This window comes from Schistocerca piceifrons, chromosome 5 (assembly GCF_021461385.2).
Source record: "Schistocerca piceifrons isolate TAMUIC-IGC-003096 chromosome 5, iqSchPice1.1, whole genome shotgun sequence".
Classification (NCBI taxonomy): domain Eukaryota; kingdom Metazoa; phylum Arthropoda; class Insecta; order Orthoptera; family Acrididae; genus Schistocerca; species Schistocerca piceifrons.
The window spans coordinates 588,928,055-588,955,993 of record NC_060142.1 but is presented as its reverse complement, the minus strand read 5'-3'; the positions used below and the strand labels follow the sequence as shown (position 1 = coordinate 588,955,993).

General features: G+C 40.5%; 1 protein-coding gene across 3 annotated transcripts in view; it reads right to left on the bottom strand.

Moving 5' to 3' along the window:
• LOC124797905 (carcinine transporter) overlaps positions 1-27,939 on the bottom strand; it is a 421,456-nt gene that overhangs the window by 238,423 nt on the left and 155,094 nt on the right. For 2 of the 3 annotated variants that reach the window (XM_047261024.1, XM_047261025.1), the window contains exon 2: positions 15,221-15,442. In XM_047261024.1, coding sequence (XP_047116980.1) covers positions 15,221-15,436 — 216 coding nt within the window. In that variant the 5' untranslated portion in view covers positions 15,437-15,442. Of the gene's footprint in view, positions 1-15,216; positions 15,443-27,939 lie in introns of those variants that run through there. The other variant, XM_047261026.1, reaches the window with a different exon arrangement.

The window sequence follows — 27,939 nt, the reverse complement described above, 5'->3', positions numbered from 1 at the left end:
CCTTACATCCCGTTGATTTTATGCAGTATTGTAAGGATTGTTTTTTACCTCACTCACCAGATGAAATAAAAATTAAATTTGTGAAAAAATTCTTGGAAGGGGAAGCTTTGACTTGGGCAAACCAGATTGTAACTTTGGGGATGACCTTTTCAGAATTTGAATCAAAATTTCTGGAAAAATTTTGGGATGATCTTAAACAAACTAGAATTAAAAGTGAATTTTTAATGGGCGAAACTATAGAGAATCAGATGGGAACATGAAACAATTTTGCAAAAGTGAACTTCAAAAACTTATTCATTTAACAAAACCTTTGGATGACTTGATCAAAATTGATACCTTAAAGAGAAGATTGCCATCAGCAATGCAGTTGAGTTTAGTTTATTGTCCTGATAGTAATGTAGAGCAGTTTCTCAATTATATTGAAAAGTTGGATAGGGTAACAACAAGAACACACAGTGGGTTTACTCAGAAAGGTAATGGTCAAAATTGGGGAAATGACAACTTTCAAAAAAGGGAACAAAACAATTATCATGGTGTCAGTCAAAATTCAGGGGGATATAACAATTTTGAAAAGAAGGACCATAATTTTTATCCAAAACAAGAACAACATTTTCGCGTTAATAATCAACAAAATAGAGAACACTTTAGGGATCAAAATCACAGAAATTTTGATAGAGGTCAGTACAATAGAAACTACCAACAATCAGGTAATGTTTGGCATAGGAATGGGAACAGAAATGTTGGTCAGAGACATTGGCAGAACCACAATCAGCAGTTCAAACAGGAACCAGAAATAAAAAACAAGTAGACTCCCCCTTGAAGGTCCGCAAGGTTGAGGCAGAAGGTGAGCATGATGAAAGGACCAATGGATGTGACTATCATAAACCCAAACATGACAGTTCCAAACCTAAGCTATCACATGAGGTCATTAGTTGTTACTTATTGAAAAAATTTCAAGAGGAAAATAATATTGATAAAGATAAAATTTTCAGTACACAAGAACATACTGTAGATAAAAGTAATTGTGATTCATTTAATTTAACAGAGTTTTACACTTGGGCAGAAAAGAACAACACTTTGTCAGATGATGTAATTTGTAGTAGTTCAGAGACGTGTGTCAATGAAAGAGAGAAAGCATGCTGTGAGAATGAAAATATTGGTGAAAGGGATCTGGTAACTTTAGAAAGGGGAAATAATATTTTGGGGGATAATTTGAATGTGTATGACCTGAATATGTGTAATGATAATGATGTTGTTGATAAAGTTGATAGTGATGGTAATGGTATTGATGATGATGTTGAAGAAAGGTGTTTCATTTGTTTAAATAGGGAGTTGGGTATACACATGGTTGAAAATGGATTAAATAGTGATAATATTATAGAAATTCCCAGGGATGTTACCAGGATGAATGAAGCTCACAAGCTGGTTGTATGTGAAAGTGTGAATTTTGATGTTGTTGGTAAAGAATTTGACTACACAAATAACGATGACACATGTATAACTTCTAACCTAAGTGAAACTTTTATAGATACTAATGATATACACACATTTCTTATGAATATGGCTGAACAGTGAAACTATTTCTTTTGACAAGAACTTTAGAAAGATGCTTATTAATGTATGTGAAACTGTATGTCCTGAGTGGTGGAAAAAGATGAGATATTTTATTTTTGAAAAGCTGAAGGATAAGTACTTCAATAGTATACAATGTAATTTGGATGAAAATTCTTGGCTATTTGAGATAATAGAGAGTACTCATGACAATTTTGTGTCTTGTGCAAATTTTATAATTGTGACAAATAATACATGTAATGATATACCATATGATTCTGATAAGTATAGGTTTGGGGAAATTGAAAGTGATTTATTACATGAGGATACAGGTTCTGAGAAAAGTGATCAATTTTGCAGTCCTTATATAAAAGTTCAAATTGGGTCATGGATTGGTAAATGTTTAATTGATACAGGAAGTGAGATCTCGGGAATATATGAAAGGTTAAGCAAGAAATTGAAAGTGGGGAAAGATTATGTTGAAATGCCAGTTGTTGGGGTAAAGATAAAAGGTGCTACTGGGAAGAGCAGTAAATTGGTAAAAAGCCAGGCTTTAGTGACATTTTTAATTGAAGGCAAGGTGTTCACACATGGATGTTTTGTAATTCAGGAATTTAATGAGGATTTTCTTTTGGGTATGAATTGGATAGTAAAAGTAAATACAGCATTTGATTGGGTTGGAAGAAAACTTTTGATAGAAACTAGTGAAAGGGAATACATTGAGACAAATTTTGTGATCACATTTGGTGATCAGAGTAATGGAAATTTTGACAGTATCAATTTACTAAAAGAAAATAGATTGGAGAATATTGAAACTCATAGATTTGATACTGATGAAGTTGAATTTGGGAATTTAGTAAATTTGAAAATTTCAGAAACACAAAACTTATCTGGGGAGCAAAAACAACAGTTAGAAAATCTGCTGTGGGAATACAGTGGTGTTTTCAGTGACATACCTGGAAGGGTAAAGGGTTATCAGTGTGAGCTTCAGGTAAAACCTCATGAACCATTTTTCATAAAACCATACAGTATTGCAATATCAAAAAGACCTGCTGTTGAGAAAGAGCTGAAAAAGATGGAAGGATGTAATATAATAGAAAGGAGTATCAGTGCATATAATAATCCTCTAGTAGTGGTTTCGAAAAAAGATGGTGAAGTAAAACTATATAAACAGAAATCATAATTTCAAAATTTAAATAACCTATTATCATCTAAAACAAAAGTCCTCCACTGGAATACGCTTGTTAGAACAAAACTGCCTGTACAACCAAGTGTGTATATTTGCATGTATAAATTAATAATTTGAAGTCACATGTTAATTGAAACTGATGAAAAAACACTGTCGTAAAAAAAAAAGAGAGAGAGAGATTTATTTTTACTTTTTTACAAAAAAAAAAAGTCTCCCTAGTGAGCATTTCTGAATTTTTCTAATTTTTTGAAGCTAAGTCTTCCCTGTGGGTGAAGGCATGCATGTGAGGACATGCATGCAAAGGTATAAGTTTCAAAACCAATTTTAGATAAAGCCTCATGATATATGAGCAGTTTATTGTTGTTTATACTGATGTTGTGGGGAGCAAAAGTACTGTTCACAAGAATGTGACTTGTAGTAATATTGTAGTAGAGAGGAAAGTGTACATAAATAATTGCAAAAAATTTAGATAGTACTGATGTATCTTTAGCTGTACTGAAAGAAGAAAATCATAAGAAAAAAATACAAAATAAAAAAAAGATGAGTAAAAAAAAAAATTAAAAAGAAAATCATAAGCAAAAAAAATATATATACAAAAGAAAAAAAAACACTACACTATATATGTCCAGTATCATTTTTACTGTTACAATATGTAAGCATAATGAAATTAACATTAATATAAAAAAATTAATTAAATCTTACTCTAGGAAATGAGTTTTACCTTCCTATTATTTTCAATCTGTATGTTAGAATATTTCTCATGTATGTTTTATACCACGTATATTTGTCATGTCAAATAATTTCTTTACTTGAATTTTTTTTGTGTATGAGATTGATGGGGAAGTATCAATGCAACAACAGCCAGTAACAAGTCCACAGATTCAAAGAGTCCAAATTTGGAAGAGGTTACCAGACTGCATCATTAGTGTACTAATTGTGTAATACAGATCCATCACTGAGTGTGGTCGGGATTTTGTTGTATATGTCCATAACAACAAAAGCCCTGGGGAGCAGTTGTAATGGATCTGGGAGATGTTATTTTTTTACCGTATTTGTCGATACCAAATTGTAAATGTTTTCTTATATTTTTGTCAGAATTTATTATAATTTGTCTTATTATATGTTAATTTACTTCTGTTTTTGAGAGTAAAAGCATATTGATTAGTATTAGAAAATGTATCGAAGAATAGCAAAGAGACTGATTACAAGTGGAAGCTTGTGTACTGTGTAAAAATATCTCTGACGTTGGAGTCGTCTTTGACTATAGTCAGTCGGAAGCTAACTCTTGGTGTGTGTTGATGGAAGAACAATGTGAAGGTCACAGTCATAAATAATTTTGAATTATGTTACTATTATTTTTGCATTAACTAAAAAGAAGAAACTACATTTGAAGAAACTGTATTTGAAACACCAAAATGAGAGAAACACGTTGAACCACGTCTTTTCTGCAGCCGACAACGATGCATTGTGGAATCATACTTAGACAACTGAAGCCAAGACTAATATCGCCTTGCAAACGTCTAACAGAAAAGGTACTGTCACGAAATATTGCAAATTTAAGTAAATAAAAAAAATAGTGACCATATTTTCAACTTGTGTCTTAGCCGGGAAGCCATATTTCACTCTCCAATTTGTGCTACCTCACCTAATATCGGATCTGAATATGCTAACACTTTAGTCTGCCGTGTCTAGTGCCAGCCACAACATTGCACCACAAATCAATGTGTCTGCATAGGATGAGCCAAATGGATTACACTCAAAATGACATCTACCTGTAAGTTGTTTATCCACACCATGCATAGGCATCCACAGGAATTTATCCAAGAGGTGGCAAAATTCCAAAATCTTCATTTTCAAACAATGGAAGCCTCAGCACCACCAGCTTTTTTTAACTGTGCAAATGGAAGTTATCCTCACCACACGTTATCTGCTCCAGAAATCATCCTGGCCTCAACCTACTGTAACTTACTGAACCTCATGCTCTCCGCCCATTTGTTTCTACCCCTCTGTCCTGTCATGTCTTTCTAACTCATATCCCACTGCCCTCATTGTGCACTGCTCTCTGCCAATGAACCCACTGAGCTTTCCCCTTCTCTGCTCTTCTCCTTTCACCTCTCTTTTTTCTCCCCTTCCCTCCCCCACAGCCTTCCGACACTGCACAAGGTAGCCTTGTCTGCCCTCTCTAGTCCCTGCACGCTCCACCAGGCAGCATCGTTTCTTCATCCCCCAGTCATACCCTGCTATCCCTCCCCCTTCACCACTCTACTATGAATTGTTGCTCCTGTTAAACATGTTTCAGTTTTGGCCTGGCTTGAGCAGCCACAGATAGCTCGCTTGAGTGAATGTGTGCACATTTTTCTTTTCTGATGGAGGCTTTGGCCAAAAGCTTAATGTGTAACAGTCTTTTTGTAATTCCTGTCTGGAAATCAATGTGTCATCTTTATGGTGAGTAGCAATCAATCCTTCCATGAAAATTGCCATTTTGATATATTACTTCAGTTTGAGATCATGTTCCGCCACAAGAAATAAATCTGACACAAAGTACACAAAGCTTACACTATCTTAAACATTTGATAGTTATCAGTCAATATTTGTTTGAAGGTAGATTACTGTTATAACTTAAAGGTAAGAGTATTTCATAAATATATTCAAAGTACGTCTTTTTATATTATTAATATGAATATGGACATTGAAAACCTTCAAAATCAGCCATCAAATTAATCAGTAAAACCAATGCTTAATAGCCTAGGACTGAACCAGAATGATCCTCATCTCCCTGGTTTAGCATGTTATTCTGCAGCCATGGCAACCAGACTACAGAACTTTTAAGCCTATGGCCAGCTGTCATGCAGGATTGCACCCTGTATAGTTTAATAATCATGTATATAGTTTAAGAATGCCCAGACACCTTTCCAACCTTGATATTTCAGCATTTATTTCTCTCTTTCATCGTAGAAACTGGTATTTCTTCTGCATTTGGGTCCACACCTACAGTGTAGATGACTGCGTTCTTCGTACTGTACTCTAGTTGGTCTACCATGTAAAACTAAAAGGAGTCTCAGCAAGCCTCGATGGGTCAAACACAGACCTAATGTTCAGATTGAGATGTGTTGCAGGCTAAGAGGCTAAACACATCAAAGGCTCACAAAGAACTGACATGGCAGAAAAAACCAAAGACTATGCTTAGCGCCCAAAGACGATGCTCGGAGTTCAGGGACAAACGTATATCGTTGCTGGTGTTGACCCCATCAGCGCCACAAGGCTGTTCTTATGGGAATTGGGGAAACGTGTCTGGGAGATATAATTCATGATGTATACAGGGTGAAGGTCAGTATGCAATTCCTCATCCAGATTCATGACACAAGCTTATCTACCAAGATCAGATTGGAGCATTTTAAAAACACATCAGTGAAAATGAGGAGTTGGCAACACTGTCATTTCATGCAGCATATCCGATTGTACAGATAAACATGTATCACCCAACGTTACCATACCAGCTGGTGTAGCACAGTGAGTGGACTGCTCCAACATCAAACCCACATCCATCACGGAGATATTTTTCAAATTATCGTCAGATTTCTTTTAAGTTCTTTAGATGCCCTTTTCCCAGTTCTTGTCATTTATAAGCAAGATGTCATATTGTCACATGACAAATAGCCTATCAAATGACAGTTGGACCCATTTAACTGCATGCACATGTCTATGAAACATGCAGTGCACAACCATAATTGGTCCTGCCAAGTTAATGTGGAGTGGTTTCCCGATGGACTAGACTAATGATGAATACTTCATTTACATTTTTGGTACTGGGTGGGTCCGATAAACTAGCTGCTGCTGTTGTTACTGCTCTAGTGTATGCTGCATGGTACTCTCAAAGATACCATCCTGGTAAGAATGTTTTTTGTTTGCTGGAGCAATGCTTTTGGGAAACCAGTAATCTTCATCCACAATAATGGACGGAGGTCGTCCAAAGACTAGACATTCTCGACAAATGGAGGACATAATTCTTGAAACCATTCACCAGTCACCTCAGTAAAGTACTTGTGATACTGCAAGGCAGTTCCAAATATCTTAATGACTGGCTGTTGAAGAGTTGCACAATGAAGAACTGCACCCATATCAACACACGTTAAATCAACACCAGTGGCCAGACAACTGCATACAACAAGTACAGTCTTGTGAATGACTTTTGCACCAGGTGGAAAATAACAAAAATTTTATAAATAATGTGATATGGACTTTTTTTAATATAGCTTCACTCATGAAAGTCTTTTCAACCTCCATGTCACCAGCAAGTGTGGCTTTCAGGGACGCTTTGGCATAAACCTGTAGGCTGGAATTGTGAAGGAGTGTTCTTTGTTCCTTACCTATTGCTAGGCAAATTGAATGCGCCCCTGTATTGTATGATTATTAGCAATACTTTATTTAATGCATTAAAAGATGTTCAACTTGGTGTTCAGTGACAGTTGTGGTTTCAGCATGGTGGTACAACATTACAATTTGGAATGAATGTGCATAACTATTTAAATGAAGCATTTCCAGAAAAATGGATTGGTCATGGAGGTCCAATGTTCTGGTCTCCAAGTTCCTCAGTCCTTAATCCATTAGAGATTTATTTGTGGGGACACTAAAAGGAACAAGTTTGTAGTACTCCACCAGTGGATGTACATGACCTAATAGCTTGCATGCATGTCACTTCAGCAATGGTGGATACTGATGAATTGCATAGGGTGCATCAAACTATGATACAGTGAGAGGCAAACTGTTTGTACAAGGTGGTCATTTCGAACATCTTCTCTAAAGTGAATGTTGCTTGCACTTGTATGTCTCGGCTCACTGGACAATAAGCTGGGACATCAAACCTACAGAACTGAATTACTGTGTATAGCATAATATGCAATCTAGTGTAGCCTACCTATTGTGTTTTTGTCCTTCACTGGATACAGATAATGTTATTGTATCCACTATTTTCTTTTGGTTTTGTTTGTCCATGGATGAAACAAAGTGATTATTACATCTCTAAGAAGCTCATGTTATGTTTTAACGTTTAAATAAAGGCAACAGTAACAGAAAGGAATACACAAGTTACTGCACGGTGGAGGTATAAATTGGATACAGTTTGGTGGTCTAATTTAAAAAAAAAAAAAAAAAAAAAATGTTTGGCACAAACTTGACTTGAATATCGGTGACTCTGCATGTCCATTCCTTATGGCACTGCCTCGTCTCACTGACTAGTGGGACAGCTCCGACACAGCATAGAGTTCATGCTACCTGTTCTTGGCAGTTACAGCATTGCCAGAACCTCATTTTTTAAGTTACATTTCTATTAAACCCATTGATGGGACTAGGTTTTCCTGGATACACTTTTGTCTTGAACTGGGATGTGGAATCACATACCAACCACCAAGTACAGCATTCTTGTCCTTCATCCTGTATAAGCAGACTGAAGTGACAAATGAACATTTCTACCAATGCTAGGATGAGAACCCAAGTATCCTGCTCACTAGGCAGGTGCTCTAACCACTGCCCCATCCTAGCACAGTGGCTTTGCACAACTGCATGGGCTACTTGGTACAAACTTTCATTTGTCACTTCAGTCTGCATATATTCATCACAGATGTTTGAAACTTGAAAATAGTCTCTGGAACCATATATTAGGTTGGTGCATAAATTCATAGCCTTTTTCAGTAACTTTAATAAACACACAAGATAATAGTCATCAATAATATATTTTCTTTTACTATTTGCAACTCTCTACCAACGCTGCGGCAACTTTTCAATTCTGCAACTGTAGAAATGATGTCATTTTGAGGTGTAAACTCATCAAGCCAAGTTCAGGGCACATTTTCATCTGGAAAGAAAGTTCATCGAAGGTTGTGCCATATACTAGGTTAGTGTGTAAATTCATAGCATTTTTCAGTAAGTTTGATAAACACAACAGAGACACACAACAGAGATTTTAGTCACCAATAATATATTCTCCTTGACTATTTACAACTGTCTGTCAAAGTTGGAATAACTGTTTGGTTCCACGACAATAGAGATCACATGGTTTTGGGTGAAGAATTCATCAAGCCACAATCGGAGCACAGTTTCATCTGGAAAGGAAGCCCCTTGAAGGTTGTGCGACCAAGAGTGGAAAAGACGAAAATCAGAGGGCACAAGATCAGGTGAATATGTTGGGTGCAGAATGATTTCCAATCCAACTCCTGTAAAATGTATTCTGTCAGTCTAGCAGAAGGCAGGTAGGCATTATCATGGAGTAGCATCACTTCACACTGTCTTCTGGTCATTGTTCGTGGATTGCCTCTGTAAGACAAATCAGTTGCTCAAAATAAATATCATCAGTGATTATAACACCTCAAGGAAAAAATCTGTACTACACCACACTGATGCTATTCAACCAGATTTATAACATTATGTCCCGTGGATGCACACAGGTCTTAGTACAGGGAATTGCTGCTTTGTTTGGATTCAAACACACCTTTCTCTTCCTTATATTAGCATAAAGACAATTTCTCATCACTGGTAATGATTGTTGTTGTTGTTGTTGTTGTGGTCTTCAGTCCTGAGACTGGTTTGATGCAGCTCTCCATGCTACTCTATCCTGCGCAAGCTGCTTCATCTCCCAGTAACTACTGCAACCTAAATCCTTCTGAATCTGCTTAGTGTATTCATCTCTTGGTCTCCCTCTACGATTTTTACCCTCCACGCTGCCCTCCAATACTAAATTGGTGATCCCTTGATGCCTCAGAACATGTCCTACCAACCGATCCCATCTACTAGTCAAGTTGTGCCACAAATTTCTCTTCTCCCCAATCCTATTCAATACCTCCTCATTAGTTATGTGATCTAACCATCAAATCTTCAGCATTCTTCTGTAGCACCACATTTCAAAAGCTTCTATTCTCTTCTTGTCCAAACTATTTATCGTCCATATTTCACTTCCATACATGACTACACACCATACAAATACTTTCAGAAACGACTTCCTGACATTTAAATCTATACTCAATGTTAACAAATTTCTCTTCTTCAGAAACGCTTTCCTTGCCATTGCCAGTCTACATTTTATATCCTCTCTACTTCGACCATTATCAGTTATTTTGCTCCCCAAATAGCAAAACTCCTTTACTACTTTAAGTGTCTCATTTCCTAATCTAATTCCCTCAGCATCACCTGACTTTATTCGAATACATTCCATTATCCTCGTTTTACTTTTGTTGATGTTCATCTTACATCCTCCTTTCAAGACACTGTCCATTCCATTCAACTGCTCTTCCAAGTCCTTTGCTGTCTCTGACAGAATTACAATGTCATCGGCGAACCTCAATGTTTTTATTTTGTCTCCATGGATTTTAATACCTACTCCGAATTTTTCTTTTGTTTCCTTTACTGCTTGCTCTAGATACAGATTGAATAACATCAGGGAGAGGCTACAACCCTGTCTCACTCCCTTCCCAACCACTGCTTCCCTTTCATGTCCTTTGACTCTTATAACTGCCATCTGGTTTCTGTACAAATTGTAAATAGCCTTTCGCTCCCTGTATTTTACCCCTGCCACCTTCAGAATTTGAAAGAGAGTATTCCAATCAACATTGTCAAAAGCTTTCTCTAAGTCTACAAATGCTAGAAACGTAGGTTTGCCTTTCCTTAATCTAGCTTCTAAGATAAGTCGTAGGGTCAATATTGCCTCACGTGTTCCTATATTTTTACGGAATCCAAACTGATCTTCTCCGAGGACGGCTTCTACTAGTTTTTCCATTTGTCTGTAAATAATTCGTGTTAGTATTTTGCAGCCGTGACTTATTAAGCTGATAGTTCGGTAATTTTCACATCTGTCAACACCTGCTTTCTTTTGGATTGGAATTATTATATTCTTCTTGAAGTCTGAGGGTATTTCGCCTGTCTCATATATCTTGCTCACCAGATGATAGAGTTTTGTCAGGCCTGGCTCTCCCAAGACTGTCAGTAGTTCTAATGGAATGTTGTCTACTCCCGGGGCCTTGTTTTGACTCAGGTCTCTCAGTGCTCCGTCAAACTCTTCACGCAGTATCATATCTCCCATTTCATCTTCATCTAGATCCTCTTCCATTTCCGTAATATTGTCCTCAAGTACATCGCCCTTGTATAGACCCTCTATATACTCCTTCCACCTTTCTGCTTTCCCTTCTTTGCTTAGAACTGGGTTTCCATCTGAGCTCTTGATATTCATACAAGTGGTTCTCTTTTCTCCAAAGGCCTCTTTAATTTTCCTGTAGGCAGTATCTATCTTACCCCTGGTGAGACAAGCCTCTACATCCTTACATTTGTCGTCTAGCCATCCCTGCTTAGCCATTTTGCACTTCCTGTCGATCTCATTTTTGAGACGTTTGTATTCCATTTTGTCTGCTTCATTTACTGCATTTTTATATTTTCTCCTTTGATCAATTAAGTTCAATATTTCTTCTGTTACCCAAGGATTTCTACTAGCCCTCGTCTTTTTACCTACTTTATCCTCTGCTGCCTTCACTACTTCATCCCTCAAAGCTACCCACTCTTCTTCTACTGTATTTCTTTCCCCCATTCCTGTCAATTGTTCCCTTATGCTCTCCTTGAAACTCTGTACAACCTCTGGTTCTTTCAGTTTATCCAGGTCCCATCTCCTTAAATTCCAACCTTTTTGCGGTTTCTTCAGTTTTAATCTACAGTTCATAACCAATATATTGTGGTCAGAGTCCACATCTGCCCCTGGAAACGTCTTACAATTTAAAACCTGGTTCCTAAATCTCTGTCTTACCATTATATAATTTATCTGAAACCTTCTAGTATCTCCAGGGTTCTTTCATGTATACAACCTTCTTTCATGATTCTTGAACCAAGTGTTAGTGATGATTAAGTTATGCTCTGTGCAAAATTCTACCAGACGGCTTCCTCTTTCATTTCTTCCCCCCAATCCATATTCACCTACTACGTTTCCTTCTCTTCCTTTTCCTACTACCGAATTCCAGTCACCCATGACTATTAAATTTCCGTCTCCCTTCACTATCTGAATAATTTCTTTTATTTCATCATACATTTCTTCAATTTCTTCGTCATCTGCAGAGCTAGTTGGCATATAAACTTGTACTACTATGGTAGGCGTGAGCTTTGTGTCTATCTTGGCCACAATAATGCGTTCACTATGCTGTTTGTAGTAGCTTACCCGCACTCCTATTTTTTTATTCATTATTAAACCTACTCCTGCATTCCCTCGTTTTGATTTTGTATTTATAACCATGTATTCGCCTGACCAAAAGTCTTGTTCCTCCTGCCACCGAGCTTCACTAATTCCCACTATATCTAACTTTAACCTATCCATTTCCCTTTTTATATTTTCTAACATACCTGCCCGATTAAGGGATCTGACGTTCCACGCTCCGATCCGTAGAACGCCAGTTTTCTTTCTCCTGATAACGAAGTCCTCTTGAGTAGTCCCCACCCGGAGATCCGAATGGGGGACTATTTTACCTCCGGAATATTTTACCCAAGAGGACAGCATCATTATTTAACAATACAGTAAAGCTGCATGCCCTCAGGAAAAATTACGGCTGTAGTTTCCCCTTGCTTTCAGCCGTTCGCAGTACCAGCACAGCAAGGCCGTTTTGGTTAGTGTTACAAGGCCAGATCAGTCAATCATCCAGACTGTTGCCCCTGCAACTACTAAAAAGGCTGCTGCCCCTCTTCAGGAACCACACATTTGTCTGGCCTCTCAACAGATACCCCTCCGTTGTGGTTGCACCTACGGTACGGCCATCTGTATCGCTGAGGAACGCAAGCCTCCCACCAACGGCAAGGTCCATGGTTCATGGGGGGGGGGGGGGGGGGGGGGGACCGGTAATGATACAGGACATGAATTGTTGGTGTTGTTCATGAGCCACTTGACGACAATCAGCAAAGTGCACGCATGGCCACCCATTCATTTTTTTATTGTAGCTTAGAGCATGTGGTACCCATACATTGAATTTTAGAACCTTACCCATCACATGCAAATGACACAGAATGGTGAAATGATCACAGTTCACCACATCTGCCAGTTCTTGAGTACACTGATGTGAATCATTGTGGATTAATGTGTTCAAATGATCTTCCTCAAACACTGAAGGTCTTCCTGGACGTGGAGAGTCACTAAGGTTGAAATGATCCTCCTTAAGATGAGAAAATCATTTTCTTGTCATGCTCTGTCCAATGACATTGTCCCAATGCATGGGGCAAATGTTTCTAACTGCCTCCACTGATGTCACCCCTCTATTGAACTCAAACAGAACAATATGTCAGAAATGTTCTGATTTCTCCACTTGGCACTCCATTTTCTAGCATCCATAGCTCCACTCACTATTTCCAAATGATAGAATGAAAATATGTAAACTCAAACAGCAAACACAAACTAAAAATAAAAAATTACAGTCAATAAATAAGCCCACAGCAACTGGAATACCAACATGCAAAACAAAAATGCTACAAACTTATTTAACAATCTAACAGTATTATTTGAGATATACATATATGTTTGTATTGCGCTGCATGTTGGAACTATCCCTTTCTGTAGCTCATTAAGGGCTGTACAAAGAAGTGTCAGAGAACACATGGGCTACTCTATTTTGAAAATGTTCTGTAAAGTTTCACATCCCACAAGATTGCAAAACAAAGTCGATACTGATGCCACAACACAAAAAAACGTACAATTTCTTGTGAACAATCTGATAACCAACCACTAGTTTTTGTTACAGCCACAATGTTTCCCTTGCATTCAGATACATTAAATCCATGGCTGAATTGAACCACAGGCAATCATTTCTAGCCATACATGAGAATTTTGAAATTAATAAAAAGTCTACTACAGTTTGCAGGAGGGATAAGTGTCCCCTCCTGCAGACACATATGACATCACATACTACTGATTAGATGTTTAAGATGGTGATTGAACTGTAAGTTGACGGCTACCACATGCATTTGCTGACAATAATAGTGTGTTTGTAATGTATACAACACTGCAAAAACTACTTTTCCAGGATCCACAATGGGCCACAATTGCTGTACCACCTCATATAAACTACTACTACTTCTTGACAGCAACACAGTTTGCCTTACCTGGCAGTACAGCTTAATAAAGCACAAATAATTTTCCCACTTTTTTATGGTCTCATCAGGACCTGAAAATGGGGTGGCAGCAGTGATGAAGGAGGCTGCAGTACCAGTGCTTACATCATCAGTTTCCGGGTTAGCAAATGAATGAGCTCTTCGACTTGATCCTATTATTGTTGCAGCTGTTGTAATTGGTGTTGTTGCTTCAGTTCCTCCTCATGTACCTGCATTTGTTGTCTCCAACCTTCTAAAAACAGCAGACCCATGATGGCCACAATATCATGAAGATGAAACAATATCATGAACATGAAAATGAACAATACAAGTGAGAGAAAGTTCTCATTACCAACTCTTCTTACAGAGAAAGATGACAGCACCCATAAAAAATGCTTGAGACAGACAAGAGCAGAATAGCATGATGCAAGGCACTCAAGATAAACACTCAGTGTCAACTTAACCAGCAAGAAGAAAGTCCAAAAGTGTGGTCAGGGATAAATGGGACTGTAAGAGTGCAACAGCATGACGAATGCACAACACAAATGCAAGAGCACATGAACCAAGTAAACAAGAATCCCAATGTTAACATGTGACCGACTTCAGAGTTAGTGTGGTTACATCAGAAAAGTTATGATACCAAAGGCACTGCCCAATGAATGCAACACTCACAGCCTTTAAGGTGGAGTTGCATAACATTCCAACTGTTGACCAGAAACACTCCTCATGCAACATAGCAGGAGTCTGGCAGGAATAACAAAACAGTGAATTTGATTACCCAAACAGTCAGACTACTCCTCATAGTCAGTTTGAAAACAATGTGAAGAAGGCAATAATGGAAGTCAACTTGGTGCAAAAGATCGTTTTTTCTCCCACTCTCCTTTGTTATGCAGCACATAGTGAGTTCAAAACCATGGAACGGAGAAAGACTCACACAGGAATGAAAACTGCACTCCATAATTGAGTGCTTTGTTTTGCCTTTCCTCAGTATGTGCTACTCTTAGTGCCATAAACAGCAATTTCTATTAATTAAACTTGTCTTTCATACAGTGAGACTTTAAAAAAAGAGGCATAAATTTGTTTGATATCCATGATGGACAGCTACCTGCATAAACACATGACAAGAAGGTATTCCAAGCAGTGTCTGGTCTTGGGAAGATGGAGGCTCTTGTGCATTTTCTATGATCATGATACAGTTCTAATTGGTTATACAAACTGGAGTAAGAAATATGCATGAATGCAGGATGCAGATTTGCCAACACTTTTACTATTATATTCTGTGTCGCTTGGTATTTTCCTTTGATCACTTCCATCTCAAAAATATTAACCAGTTGTCATTGTGATTCAAAATAAACTATGATAACAACAACAGTACTTACTTACCTCAAGTGGTGAGCTTAGTGCACGGGCAGTATGTGATGAAAGTTCTTGAAGTGCAACAGGTGGACGACACCAGTGATCAGGAACATGTGCCATGAACAGCTGGTTGAAAGCAGAGAAGCCACAGGGAATACATGCTGGCAGGCACACCAGCCATAGGAGAAGTTTCTGATAAAGTCCAAACTCGCCCACTTGTGGTAGAACTTCATCCAGGTCCATGACATCCTGCCAACAGCCACACCAATAAACAATCCTTGATTATTTGATTCCTAACTATGCAAAGTAAACACTTCCTGTGAAAACCAACTTCACAATATGCAGTTGTCTAGAGTAACACAACAACAACAAAAACTTGTGATAGGACTGATACAGAGCTAGCAAGCCAATGCCTCATAAACTCTTTATTCACAGTATGGTGTTATTAATTTTAAATGATTATGTAATCCATTCTAAATGTGCAAAACTGAAATTATGTCTAACCATATGAGAGTACAATAAATAACAAATGACTAAAATTTTTAGTCACTTTGTATCATATTATATGCCATAGAAACACACAGATGAAATATTTTGGTTAGAGACACAACATAGGTTTAAGATGAAACAACCAATCTAATATCAACGACAGATGATCATATTAAAATATTAGTTCACCAACAGAAAATATCTAGATGAGATCCTTCCAAGAGTGGCATGGCCTTGGAAGGATGTCAGAGGGAATAAGGACAATTTCTGATTGTTCCAGTACTGACAGTCCATTATGGAAACCCAAACTCTTCATTCTTCCACTATTAACATCTAGTGCTAAAATGTCTGAAACCTTAATAACTGCAGAAAAATATAAATGATGATGTAAATACTTATGGTTAAATAATGATGATATTCTTATATTCATAAATTTAATCAAAAATGAATCTTGGTCTCCAGACTGACCTGGCAGTACCCTAGGGCGAGTGAGAACTTTTAAGGCCTAAAGATTTCAGTTGGAGCAGTGTTAAAAGATGAGAAGACTAGATTAGGATCAAAGCTGCCAAATTAGGTAAAATATTTTGGAGATACCACAAATGTGCAGCTTTTAGCACATACACTGCCAGAAAAAAGATTAGAACACCTGAAATGACATCAATGTGATCCTATGATGGCACATGCCACATGGTGGATAATAGATGTACTCATAAAGGTTTCAGCACTGTCCACCAGCAGACAGTGTAGTGGCGTAGCTACCAAAGTGTCATCTGTTTCTACCCTTTAATAGAAAAATGCTCACCACCAGATGGCTCAGTGTGGTGCAGATGTATGAAGCAAACAACCAATCATGCCACAGAGACCACACATGCTTTCTACAGCCAACTGACCCAGTTTGAAAGAGATCAAATTGTGGCCTTCCAAGTGGTGGGATGTTCTGGAGAATTGCCACACAAGTTGGATGTGCTGCATCAGTTGTGCAATGATGCCAGTATCTGTGGTCATATGAACATTCTGACAGATGTAGACAAGGTGCTGGACATTCACACAAAACAGACTCCTGCCAGGATTGTCATATTCTAAGAACAGCAGTGGCAGATCGTACAGCTACCACAGCACAGATAAGGCGGTTTGTAAGCCCAGAGGTGTCGACATGAACTGTTGTGAAATGCTTATTAGCAGGGGGATTACAGACATGCACACCTCTAACCCATCTTCCTCTCATGCCATAGAATCAACGTGCCCAGATCTACTGGTGCCCTCAAAGGATCACTCGGAAGATCAAATGGCACAATGTAGTCTTCAGCAATGAAAGAAGATTCTGGATGCATGCAAGTGATGGTCATTTGTACGTACAATACAGGCCTGGTGAGTGCCATCTTACAGAGTGCATTTGTCCAAGAAACACTGGCCCCACCACAGGACTTATGGTCTGGGGTATGATAAGCTACAAATCTTGTTCACCTTTGGTGTTTCTGGAGGGAATGATAACCAGTGTTTGGTGTGTGTAGAATGTTGTAAGACACTTTCCTTTGCTGTTCCTACAATAGAAAGGTGATGTGTTGTTTCAACAGGATAATGCTGGCCCACACACTGCCCACGAAACACAACATACTCTGCAAGATGTGCAGCAACTCGAGATGTACAGCAACTTCCTTGGCCAGCACAATCTCCAGACTTCTCTCCCATCAAGCACGTATGGGATGAGAAGAGACTCAAGTGGCATGTCAATCAAAAACTCTTACAGCACTACATGAACAAATTAAGCAAATGTGGCATAATGCATCCCAGGACTGTATTTGCCATATGTGCAATCAACTGGATGCCAGAGTCAGCACCTGCATTGCCGCCCAAGGAGGCTACACCGTGCAATAATACTGGTGTTTCAAAATGGTTTGATACCTGGTACCTCAGAACCACTTGTGCTATTGATCTGCAAATGTAATCATTTCATGTACTCCAAATGCGTTGTTGTAAACAATACATCTTGAGTGAACTGGAAATCTCTAAAAGGACATACTATTTTTTTCTAGCAGTGTAGATCTTTTTGCAGCTTCAGTCTTTTGTGACTTTGGACTTGATTAGAGCATGTAGGCGACACATTAAGATCAGAAGCAGTTCCAAATGCGACAGCCACAGGTGAGTAGGCTGTACAAAAGTGCCTTCTTAGTATGGAATGGGTGGAAGCTGTCAAGCTGAAGGTATTGCTCATGGTTGGTAGGTTTGATGTAGACAGAGGTACTCATGTATCCATTTTTGAGGTGGAGGTCAACAATGAGGAAGTAGGCTTATTGTGTTGAGGAATACTAGGTAAAGCAAATTGGGGGGGGGGGAGGCTGTTGCAGTCGTGGAGGAATGTGGAGTCCAGAGCATGAAGGTGAGGTGTCATCAATGAATCTGAACCAACTGAGGGGGTTTGTGATTCTGTGTGGTTAGCCTTCCTCTAGATGGCCCCTGAATAGGTTGGCATAGGCTGGTGCGATGTGGTAGCCCAATACTGTATTATGGATTTGTTTAAGGCGATGCCCTCAAAGGAGAGGTAATTATGGGTGAGGATGTAGTTGGTCATGGTGTATATTTGTACCTTTTTGACTGGAAAATCTTGGTGTGCCTTGGAAAACTTATACAACTGTGATTCTCTGGTACCTTACAGTTTAGATGTCAGTCAGTGTTCCTCCTTTTCATTCACTCTCCAACTAGGCTTGTTACTCCTTGTTCACAGAAATGGTACCATCCATGAGATCTAAGCAACAAATATATTTCTTGCTCTGTGTTGCTGTGTCATTCACTTCCCAGTGAAGCATGTACAAACCCACAGCTTTCAGGGATCAGTAGGACCAAGCAATGTGACAAATGGAACTGACAAATGTCTGTCATCTTCTCAGAGGTTTGGGGAATACATAGCTTCACTGACTTAGAAACATGTTCTGCTGTGGAATATACTACTAATTTCTCTGACCAGAAAAACTCCTACGAGGCCAATAAACACATAGGCCTAAGGGAAAATATTAATATAGGAAATGAATTTCCTAAGCATGAATACTATGCAGAGCATGATTTCAGTGACTTCTATGTGGAAGGTTTTAAGTAGATGCTTGCAACTGCCAGGTGCTGAGACAGATTTCTGATTTGAAGGTGTGTCACAGTTTCTCCCTCTCCCTCCCTCTCTCTCTCTCTCTCTCTCTCTCTCTCTCTCTCTCTCTCTCTCTCTCTCTCTCTCTCCCCACCCCCTTTTCCTAAATAATACAGCTTGCCATCAGCCGCACTGTTACTGCATCACAGATGTCTATGATCTTAATAATAGTAACAGAATATATATGAAGTTGTGATAATAAAATACATAAAATGTTGTAATATAATTATTTGTTTACCTCTGTGCTTCATATGTTGCTTTAGCAAAAGAAATTACAATGCAAAGAAATAGAACATTTGAAATCCTACATGTATCATGAACTCTGAAAACTACCTAGAACAGATAGTTAGAAGCCCCACTCATGATGGAAATATATTGAATCTAATGGTAACAAACAAACCAGACCTATTTGACAATTTCCATATCGAAACTGGTAACAGTGACCATGACGTGGTTGTGGCAACAATTATCACCAAAGTGCAAAGGAAAACTAAAACAAGCAGAGAGGTACACATATGTCCATTAAAACAGATAAAAAATTAGTATTGTCATATCTCAATGAGAAATTTGAAACTTTCAGTACATGGCAGGAGCATGTAGAGGAAATATGGCTCAAGTTTAAAAGAATAGTTGATCATGCACTGGAAATATATGTACGCAGTAGAACACTTCATAATAGCAGGGAAACTCCAAGGTATACCGTCACCATAAAGAAATTTCTGAAGAAAGAGATATTATTACATAATTTTATATATATATCGGGAAACATTCAACGTGGGAAAAATATATCTAAAAACAAAGATGATGTGACTTACCAAATGAAAGTGCTGGCAGGTCGATAGACACACAAACATACACACAAAATTCAAGCTTTCACAACAAACGGTTGCTTCATCAGGAAAGAGGGAAGGAGAGGGAAAGACGAAAGGATGTGGGTTTTAAGGGAGAGGGTAAGGAGTCATTCCAAACCCGGGAGCGGAAAGACTTACCTTAGGGGGGAAAAAGGACAGGTATACACTCCCACACACACACATATCCATCCGCACATACACAGACACATGCAGACATTATCTGCTTGTGTCTGTGTATGTGCGGATGGATATGTGTGTGTGTGTGTGTGCGAGTGTATACCTGTCCTTTTCCCCCCTAAGGTAAGTCTTTCCGCTCCCAGGATTGGAATGACTCCTTACTCTCTCCCTTAAAACCCACATCCTTTCGTCTTTCCCTCTCCTTCCCTCTTTCCTGATGAAGCAACCGTTTGTTGCGAAAGCTTGAATTTTGTGTGTATGTTTGTGCTTGTTTGTGTGTCTATTGACCTGCCAGAACTTTGGTGAGTCACATCATGACTTACCGAACGAAAGTGCTGGCAGGTCGATAGACACACAAACAAACACAAACATACACACGAAATTCAAGCTTTCGCAACAAACTGTTGCCTCATCAGGAAAGAGGGAAGGAGAGGGAAAGACGAGAGGATGTGGGTTTTAAGGGAGAGGGTAAGGAATCATTCCAATCCTGGGAGCAGAAAGACTTACCTTAGGGGGAAAAAAGGATAGGTATACACTCGCACACACACACATATCCATCTGCACATACACAGACACAAGCAGACATTTGTAAAGGCAAAGAGTTTGGGCAGATATGTCAGTCGAGGCGGAAGTAAAGAGGCAAAGATGTTGTTGAAAGACAGGTGAGGTATGAGTGGCGGCAACTTAAAATTAGCGGAGGTTGAGGCCTGGCGGATAACGAGAAGAGAGGATATACTGAAGGGCAAGTTCCCATCTCTGGAGTTCTGACAGGTTGGTGTTAGTGGGAAGTATCCAGATAACCTGGATGGTGTAACACTGTGCCAAGATGTGCTGCCCGTGCACCAAGGCATGTTTAGCCACAGGGTGATCCTCATTACCAACAAACACTGTCTGCCTGTGTCCATTCATGTGAATGGACAGTTTGTTGCTGGTCATTCCCACATAGAAAGCTTCACAGTGTAGGCAGGTCAGTTGGTAAATCAGGTGGGTGCTTTCACACGTGGCTCTGCCTTTGATCGTGTACACCTTACGGGTTACAGGACTGGAGTAGGTGGTGGTGGGAGGGTGCATGGGACAGGTTTTACATCGGGGGTGGTTACGAGGGTAGGAGCCAGAGGGTAGGGAAGGTGGTTTGGGGATTTCATAGGGATGAACTAAGAGGTTATGAAGGTTAGATGGACGGCGGAAGGACACTCTTGGTGGAGTGGGGAGGATTTAATGAAGGATGGATCTCATTTCAAGGCAGGATTTGAGGAAGTCGTATCCCTGCTGGAGAGCCACATTCAGAGTCTGATCCAGTCCCGGAAAGTATCCTGTCACAAGTGGGGCACTTTTGGGGTTCTTCTGTGGGAGGTTCTGGGTTTGAAGGGATGAGGAAGTGGCTCTGATTATTTGCTTCTGTACCAGGTCGGGAGGGTAGTTGCAGGATGAGAAAGCTGTTTTCAGGTTGTTGGTGTAATGGTTCAGCGATTCCGGACTGGAGCAGATTCGTTTGCCATGAAGACCTAAGCTGTAGGGAAGGGATCGTTTGATGTGGAATGGGTGTCAGCTGTCATAATGGAGGTACTGTTGCTTGTTGGTGGGTTTGATGTGGATAGACGTTTGAAGCTGGCCATTGGACAGGTGGAGGTCAACGTCAAGGAAAGTGGCATGGGATTTGGGGTAGGACCAGGTGAATCTGATTGAACCAAAGGAGTTGAGGTTGGAGAGGAAATTCTGGAGTTCTTCTTCACTGTGAGTCCAGATCATGAAGATGTCATCAATAAATCTGTACCAAACTTTGGGTTTGCAGACCTGGGTAACCAAGAAGGCTTCCTCTAAGCGACCCATGAATAGGTTGGCATACGAGGGGGCCATCCTGGTGCCCATGACTGTTCCCTTTAATTGTTGGTATGTCTGGCCTTCAAAAGCGAAGAAGTTGTGGGTCAGGATGAAGCTGGCTAAGGTAATGAGGAAAGAGGTTTTAGGTAGGGTGGCAGGTGATCGGCGTGAAAGAAAGTGCTCCATCGCAGCGAGGCCCTCGACGTGCGGAATATTTGTGTATAAGGAAGTGGCATCAATGGTTACAAGGATGGTTTCCGGGGGGTAACAGACTGGGTAAGGGTTCTAGGCATTCGGGAAAGTGGTTGGTGTCTTTGATGAAGGATGGGAGACTGCATGTAATGGGTTGAAGGTGTTGATCTACGTAGGCAGAGATATGTTCTGTGGGGGCTTGGTAACCAGCTACAATGGGGCGGCCGGGAAGACATATTTAAAGACAAAGAGTTTGGTAAGTCACATCATCTTTGTTTATATATATATATATATATATAGTCTTTAAATATGTCTGCTTGTGTCTGTATATGTGTGGATGGATATGTGTGTGTGTGCGAGTGTATACCCGTCCTTTTTTCCCCCTAAGGTAAGTCTTTCCACTCCCGGGATTGGAATGAATCCTTATCCTCTCCCTTAAAACCCACATCCTTTCGTCTTTCCCTCTCCTTCCTTCTTTCCTGATGAGGCAACAGTTTGTTGCGAAAGCTTGAATTTTGTGTGTATGTTTGTGTTTGTTTGCGTGTCTGTCGACCTGCCAGCACTTTCATTTGGTAAGTCACATCATCTTTGTTTTTTATATATATATATATATATATATATATATATATATATATATATATATATATATATATATATATATATATCCCAAGTGGAATGTTTCCCTCTATTATATTCATATCCTTACTACATAATAGCATAGAAGAAAGCCAGGGGTATAATATACTGAATGAAACATGTTTGGCTGTCAAGAGAGTAATGTGTAATGCCTTTAGTGGCTGCTGTAGCAGAATATTGTCACATAAGCCATCATAGAACCCAAAGAAATCCTGGTTGTATGTAAAGGCTGTTAGTAGTCCCAAAGTTAGGGTACAGTCCATAGCGAATGAGACAGGAACTCTAAATTGAGTGTAGCAAAACAACAGCTAAATACTCAACTCCATTTTCAAATGTCCCTTTACAAAGGAAAACCCAGGCTAAATTCCCCAATTTAAATCTCATGCCACTGAAAAGATGAAGGAAATAAGTATTAGACGTTGAGAAAAAGCTGAAATCATTAAAACTGAACCAGGCACCAGGCCCCAATGGAATCCCTGTCAGATTCTATACTGAATTTGCGGCTGAGTTAGACCCTCTTTGACTATAATCTATCATAGATCCCTTGAACAGAAAACCATTCCCAGTTCTTGGAAGAAGGCACGCCTGTATACAAGAAAGGTAGTAGAAATAATCTACAAAATTACTGTCCAATATCCTTGACATTGTTTTCTTGTAAAATCTTAGAACATATGCTGGGCTCAAACATAATGAGGTAATTTGAACAGAATGACCTCCTCAATGTCAACCAGCATGGATTTCGAAAACATCGATTATGTGAAACCCAACTCGCACTTTTCTCACTTGACATACTGAAAGCTTTGAATCAAGGCAACCAGGTAGATACAGTGTTTCTTGATTTTCAGAAAGCATTTGACTCAGTACCACACTTAGATTTATCGTCAAAAGTACCATCATATGGGGCATCAAGTGATGGTTCAAATGGCTCTGAGCACTATGGGACTCAACTGCTGAGGTCATTAGTCCCCTAGAACTTAGAACTAGTTAAACCTAACTAACCTAAGGACATCACAAACATCCATGCCCGAGGCAGGATTCGAACCTGCGACCGTAGCGGTCTTGCGGTTCCAGACTGCAGCGCCTTTAACCGCACGGCCACTTCGGCCGGCGGCATCAAGTGAAATTTGTGACTGGACGGAGGAATTTTTGGTAGGGAGGGCACAGCAGGTTATCTTGGATGGAGAGTCGTCATCAGATGTAGGAGTAATTTCAGGTGTGCCCCAGGGCAGTGTGTTGGGACACTTGCTGTTTGTGTTGTATATTGATGACCTTGCAGACAATGTTAATAGTAAACTCAGACTTTTTGCAGATGATGCAGTTATCTGTAATTAAGCACTATCCAAAAGAAGTTGCATAAATATTCAGTCAGATTCCAACATGATACAGGGACTACCAACTTACTCTAAATGTTTAGAAATGTAAAATTTTGCTCTTCACAAAATGAAAAAAAAAAAACATTGTATTCTATAACTATAATATTGATGAGTCACTGTTGGAATCAGCCAACTCATACAAATGCCTGGGTATAACACTTTGTAAGGATATGAAATGGAATGACCACGTAAGTTCAGTTGTGGGTGAAGCAAGTGGTAGACTTTGGTTCATTGGTAGAATAATGGGGAAGTGTAACCAGTTTACAAAGGAGACTTCTTGCAAATCACTTATGCAACCAGTCCTAGAATAATTTGTCAAGTGTGTGGGACCGTACCAGATAATACTAACAGGGGATACAGAACACATGCAGAGAAGGGAAGAATAAATGGTCACAGGTTTGTTTAATCCGAGGGAGAGTGTCACAGAGATATTGAAGGAACTGACTTGGAAGAGTCTTGAAGATAGATATAAACTATCCTAAGAAAGTCTGTTAACAAAGATTCAAGAACCAGCTTTAAAGGATTACTCTAGGAGTATACTACAACCCCCTACATATCAATAACATAGGGATTGTAAGAATAATTACAGCACAGAGGCATTCAAACAATCCCATGCTCCATACATGAATGGAACGGGAAGAAACTCTTAATACCTGGTACAATGCCGTGCACTTCATGGTGGTTTGCAGGGCATACGTGTAGATGTAGAACTCACACACTTATTCTGAAAATAACTTACATCTCACAACTTTGGTAACACCATAATTTGCATAATATACACTCCTGGAAATTGAAATAAGAACACCGTGAATTCATTGTCCCAGGAAGGGGAAACTTTATTGACACATTCCTGGGGTCAGATACATCACATGATCACACTGACAGAACCACAGGCACATAGACACAAGCAACAGAGCATGCACAATCTCGGCACTAGTACAGTGTATATCCACCTTTCGCAGCAATGCAGGCTGCTATTCTCCCATGGAGACGATCGTAGAGATGCTGGATGTAGTCCTGTGGAACGGCATGCCATGCCATTTCCACCTGGCGCCTCAGTTGGACCAGCGTTCGTGCTGGACGTGCAGACCGCGTGAGACGACGCTTCATCCAGTCCCAAACATGCTCAATGGGGGACAGATCCGGAGATCTTGCTGACCAGGGTAGTTGACTTACACCTTCTAGAGCACATTGGGTGGCATTGGATACATGCGGACGTGCATTGTCCTGTTGGAACAGCAAGTTCCCTTGCCGGTCTAGGAATGGTAGAACGATGGGTTCGATGACGGTTTGGATATACCGTGCACTATTCAGTGTCCCCTCGACGATCACCAGTGGTGTACGGCCAGTGTAGGAGATTGCTCCCCACACCATGATGCCGGGTGTTGGCCCTGTGTGCCTCGGTCGTATGCAGTCCTGATTGTGGCGCTCACCTGCACGGCGCCAAACACGCATACGACCATCATTGGCACCAAGGCAGAAGCGACTCTCATCGCTGAAGACGACACGTCTCCATTCGTCCCTCCATTCACGCCTGTCGCGACACCACTGGAGGCGGGCTGCACGATGTTGGGGCGTGAGCGGAAGACGGCCTAACGGTGTGCGGGACCGTAGCCCAGCTTCATGGAGACGGTTGCGAATGGTCCTCGCCGATACCCCAGGAGCAACAGTGTCCCTAATTTGCTGGGAAGTGGCGGTGCGGTCTCCTACGGCACTGCGTAGGATCCTACGGTCTTGGCGTGCATCCGTGCGTCGCTGCGGTCCGGTCTCAGGTCGACGGGCACGTGCACCTTCCGCCGACCACTGGCGACAACATCGATGTACTGTGGAGACCTCACGCCCCACGTGTTGAGCAATTCGGCGGTACGTCCACCCGGCCTCCCGCATGTCCACTATACGCCCTCGCTCAAAGTCCGTCAACTGCACATACGGTTCACGTCCACGCTGTCGCGGCATGCTACCAGTGTTAAAGACTGCGATGGAGCTCCGTATGCCACAGCAAACTGGCTGACACTGACGGCGGCGGTGCACAAATGCTGCGCAGCTAGCGCCATTCGACGGCCAACACCGCGGTTCCTGGTGTGTCCGCTGTGCCGTGCGTGTGATCATTGCTTGTACAGCCCTCTCGCAGTGTCCGGAGCAAGTATGGTGGGTCTGACACACCGGTGTCAATGTGTTCTTTTTTTCCATTTCCAGGAGTGTAAAATCAAACTCTATGTGCCTTATTATCAGTGTGGTATTTCACTACAGAATATGACTCCGGACACAGGTCTGCAAAATATGACTACACGAGTGTCTAAATGAGAAGAACGTTGTTTCTTTGAATCCAGTCCATCTATGTTTAGGAAGTCTTTCTTTCAGTTTTTCTCTTTTTTTTCATAGTGGAGGATAGTCTTTAACTCAAATTTACCATGGTTTGTCTATTCTACCTGTGGGCTCAAGAACTGTTTGGTGTATGTTGACTGCGGTACAGTCAGCCTGTGAATTGGCAGCTTTATGTGATTAGAATGTCACCCGCCAGACTACAATCACACCCATGTCAGCAAGCCCTCACATAAACAATTGAAAAGTATCCTATGTTACACATAGCTTGTAATTTCTGGAATTCCTTGCTGTTTGAGAGGTTTCAGTTTACTTTCATGATTCTTTACTCCCTGATAGTTATACTATGTGATCAAAAGTATCCAGACACCTGCCTGAAAATGACTTACAACCTCGTGGCACCCTTCATCAGTAATGCTGGAATTCAATATGGTGTTGGCCCACCCTTAGCCTTGATGACAGCTTCCACCCTCACAGGCATATGTTTTATTTTCTGACCAGCGGGTCGCGGCTGACTTGCCAGCGGACCTGCCATCTCTTTTAGGCAACACTTGGACGAATGTGGTTAAGGTTTTAAAGTTCTGTGCCCTGTCAAATGTTTTTACAAAGATTTTAGGGAGAGGATTTTAATTTGCTCACTGTGTGACAAGCTCGCCCATATTTTATATAAGTGGCCAGCCAATAACAATTTCCTGTGACATTCTTGTTGCTATGTTTCCCCTTTCCTTAGGTTTTACTTTCTTATGTAGCATTTTCCTTCTTTTCCTGCTTTCTTTGAGTGTGTGCTTTAGTTTTCTTAGGTCTGTCCACATTTGTTCCTTTTAATGTGTGTCAGGGCGCTGATGACCTCGATGTTGAGCGCCCATAAGCTCCAACACATCACCACCACCACCAGTCAGGTGCTGGAAGGTTTCTTGGGGAATGGCAGGCCTTTCTTCACAGAGTGCAGCACTGAGGAGAGGTATTGATGTCGGGCAGTGAGGCCTGGCACGAAATCAGCATTCCAACACATCCCAAAGGTGTTCTATAGGATTCAGGTCAGGACTCTGTGCAGACCAGTAAATTACAGGGATGTTATTCTCGTGTAACCACTCTGCCACAGGCCGTGCATTATGAACAGGTGCTCGATTGTGCTGAAAGATACAATCGCCATCCCCGAATTGCTCTTCAACGGTGAGAAGCAAGAATGTGCATAAAACATCAATGTAGGCCTGTGCTATGATAGTGCCACACAAAACAACAAGGGGTGCAAGCCCCCTCCATGAAAAACATGACCACACCATAACACCACCACTTCCAAATTTTACTTTTGACACTACATACACTGGCAGATGACATTCACCAGGCATTTGCCATACCCACACCCTGCAATCAGACCACCATATTGTGTAGTGTGATTCATCACTCCACACACCGTTTATCCACTGTTCAGTTGTCCAATGTTTACACTCCTTATACCAAGCGAGGCATCATTTGGCATTTACCAGTGTGATGTGTGGCTTATGAGCAGCCGCTCGACCATGAAATCCAAGTTTTCTCACCTCCCGCCTAACTGTCATAGTACTTGCAGTGGATCCTGATGCAATTTGGAATTCCTGTGTGATGGTCTGGATAGAAGCCTGCCTATTACACATTACAGTTCTCTTCAATAGTCAGCGGTCTCTGTCAGTCAACAGACAAGGTCGGGCAATATGCTTTTGTGTTGTATGTGTCCCTTCACGTTTCCACTTCACTATCACATTGGAAACAGTG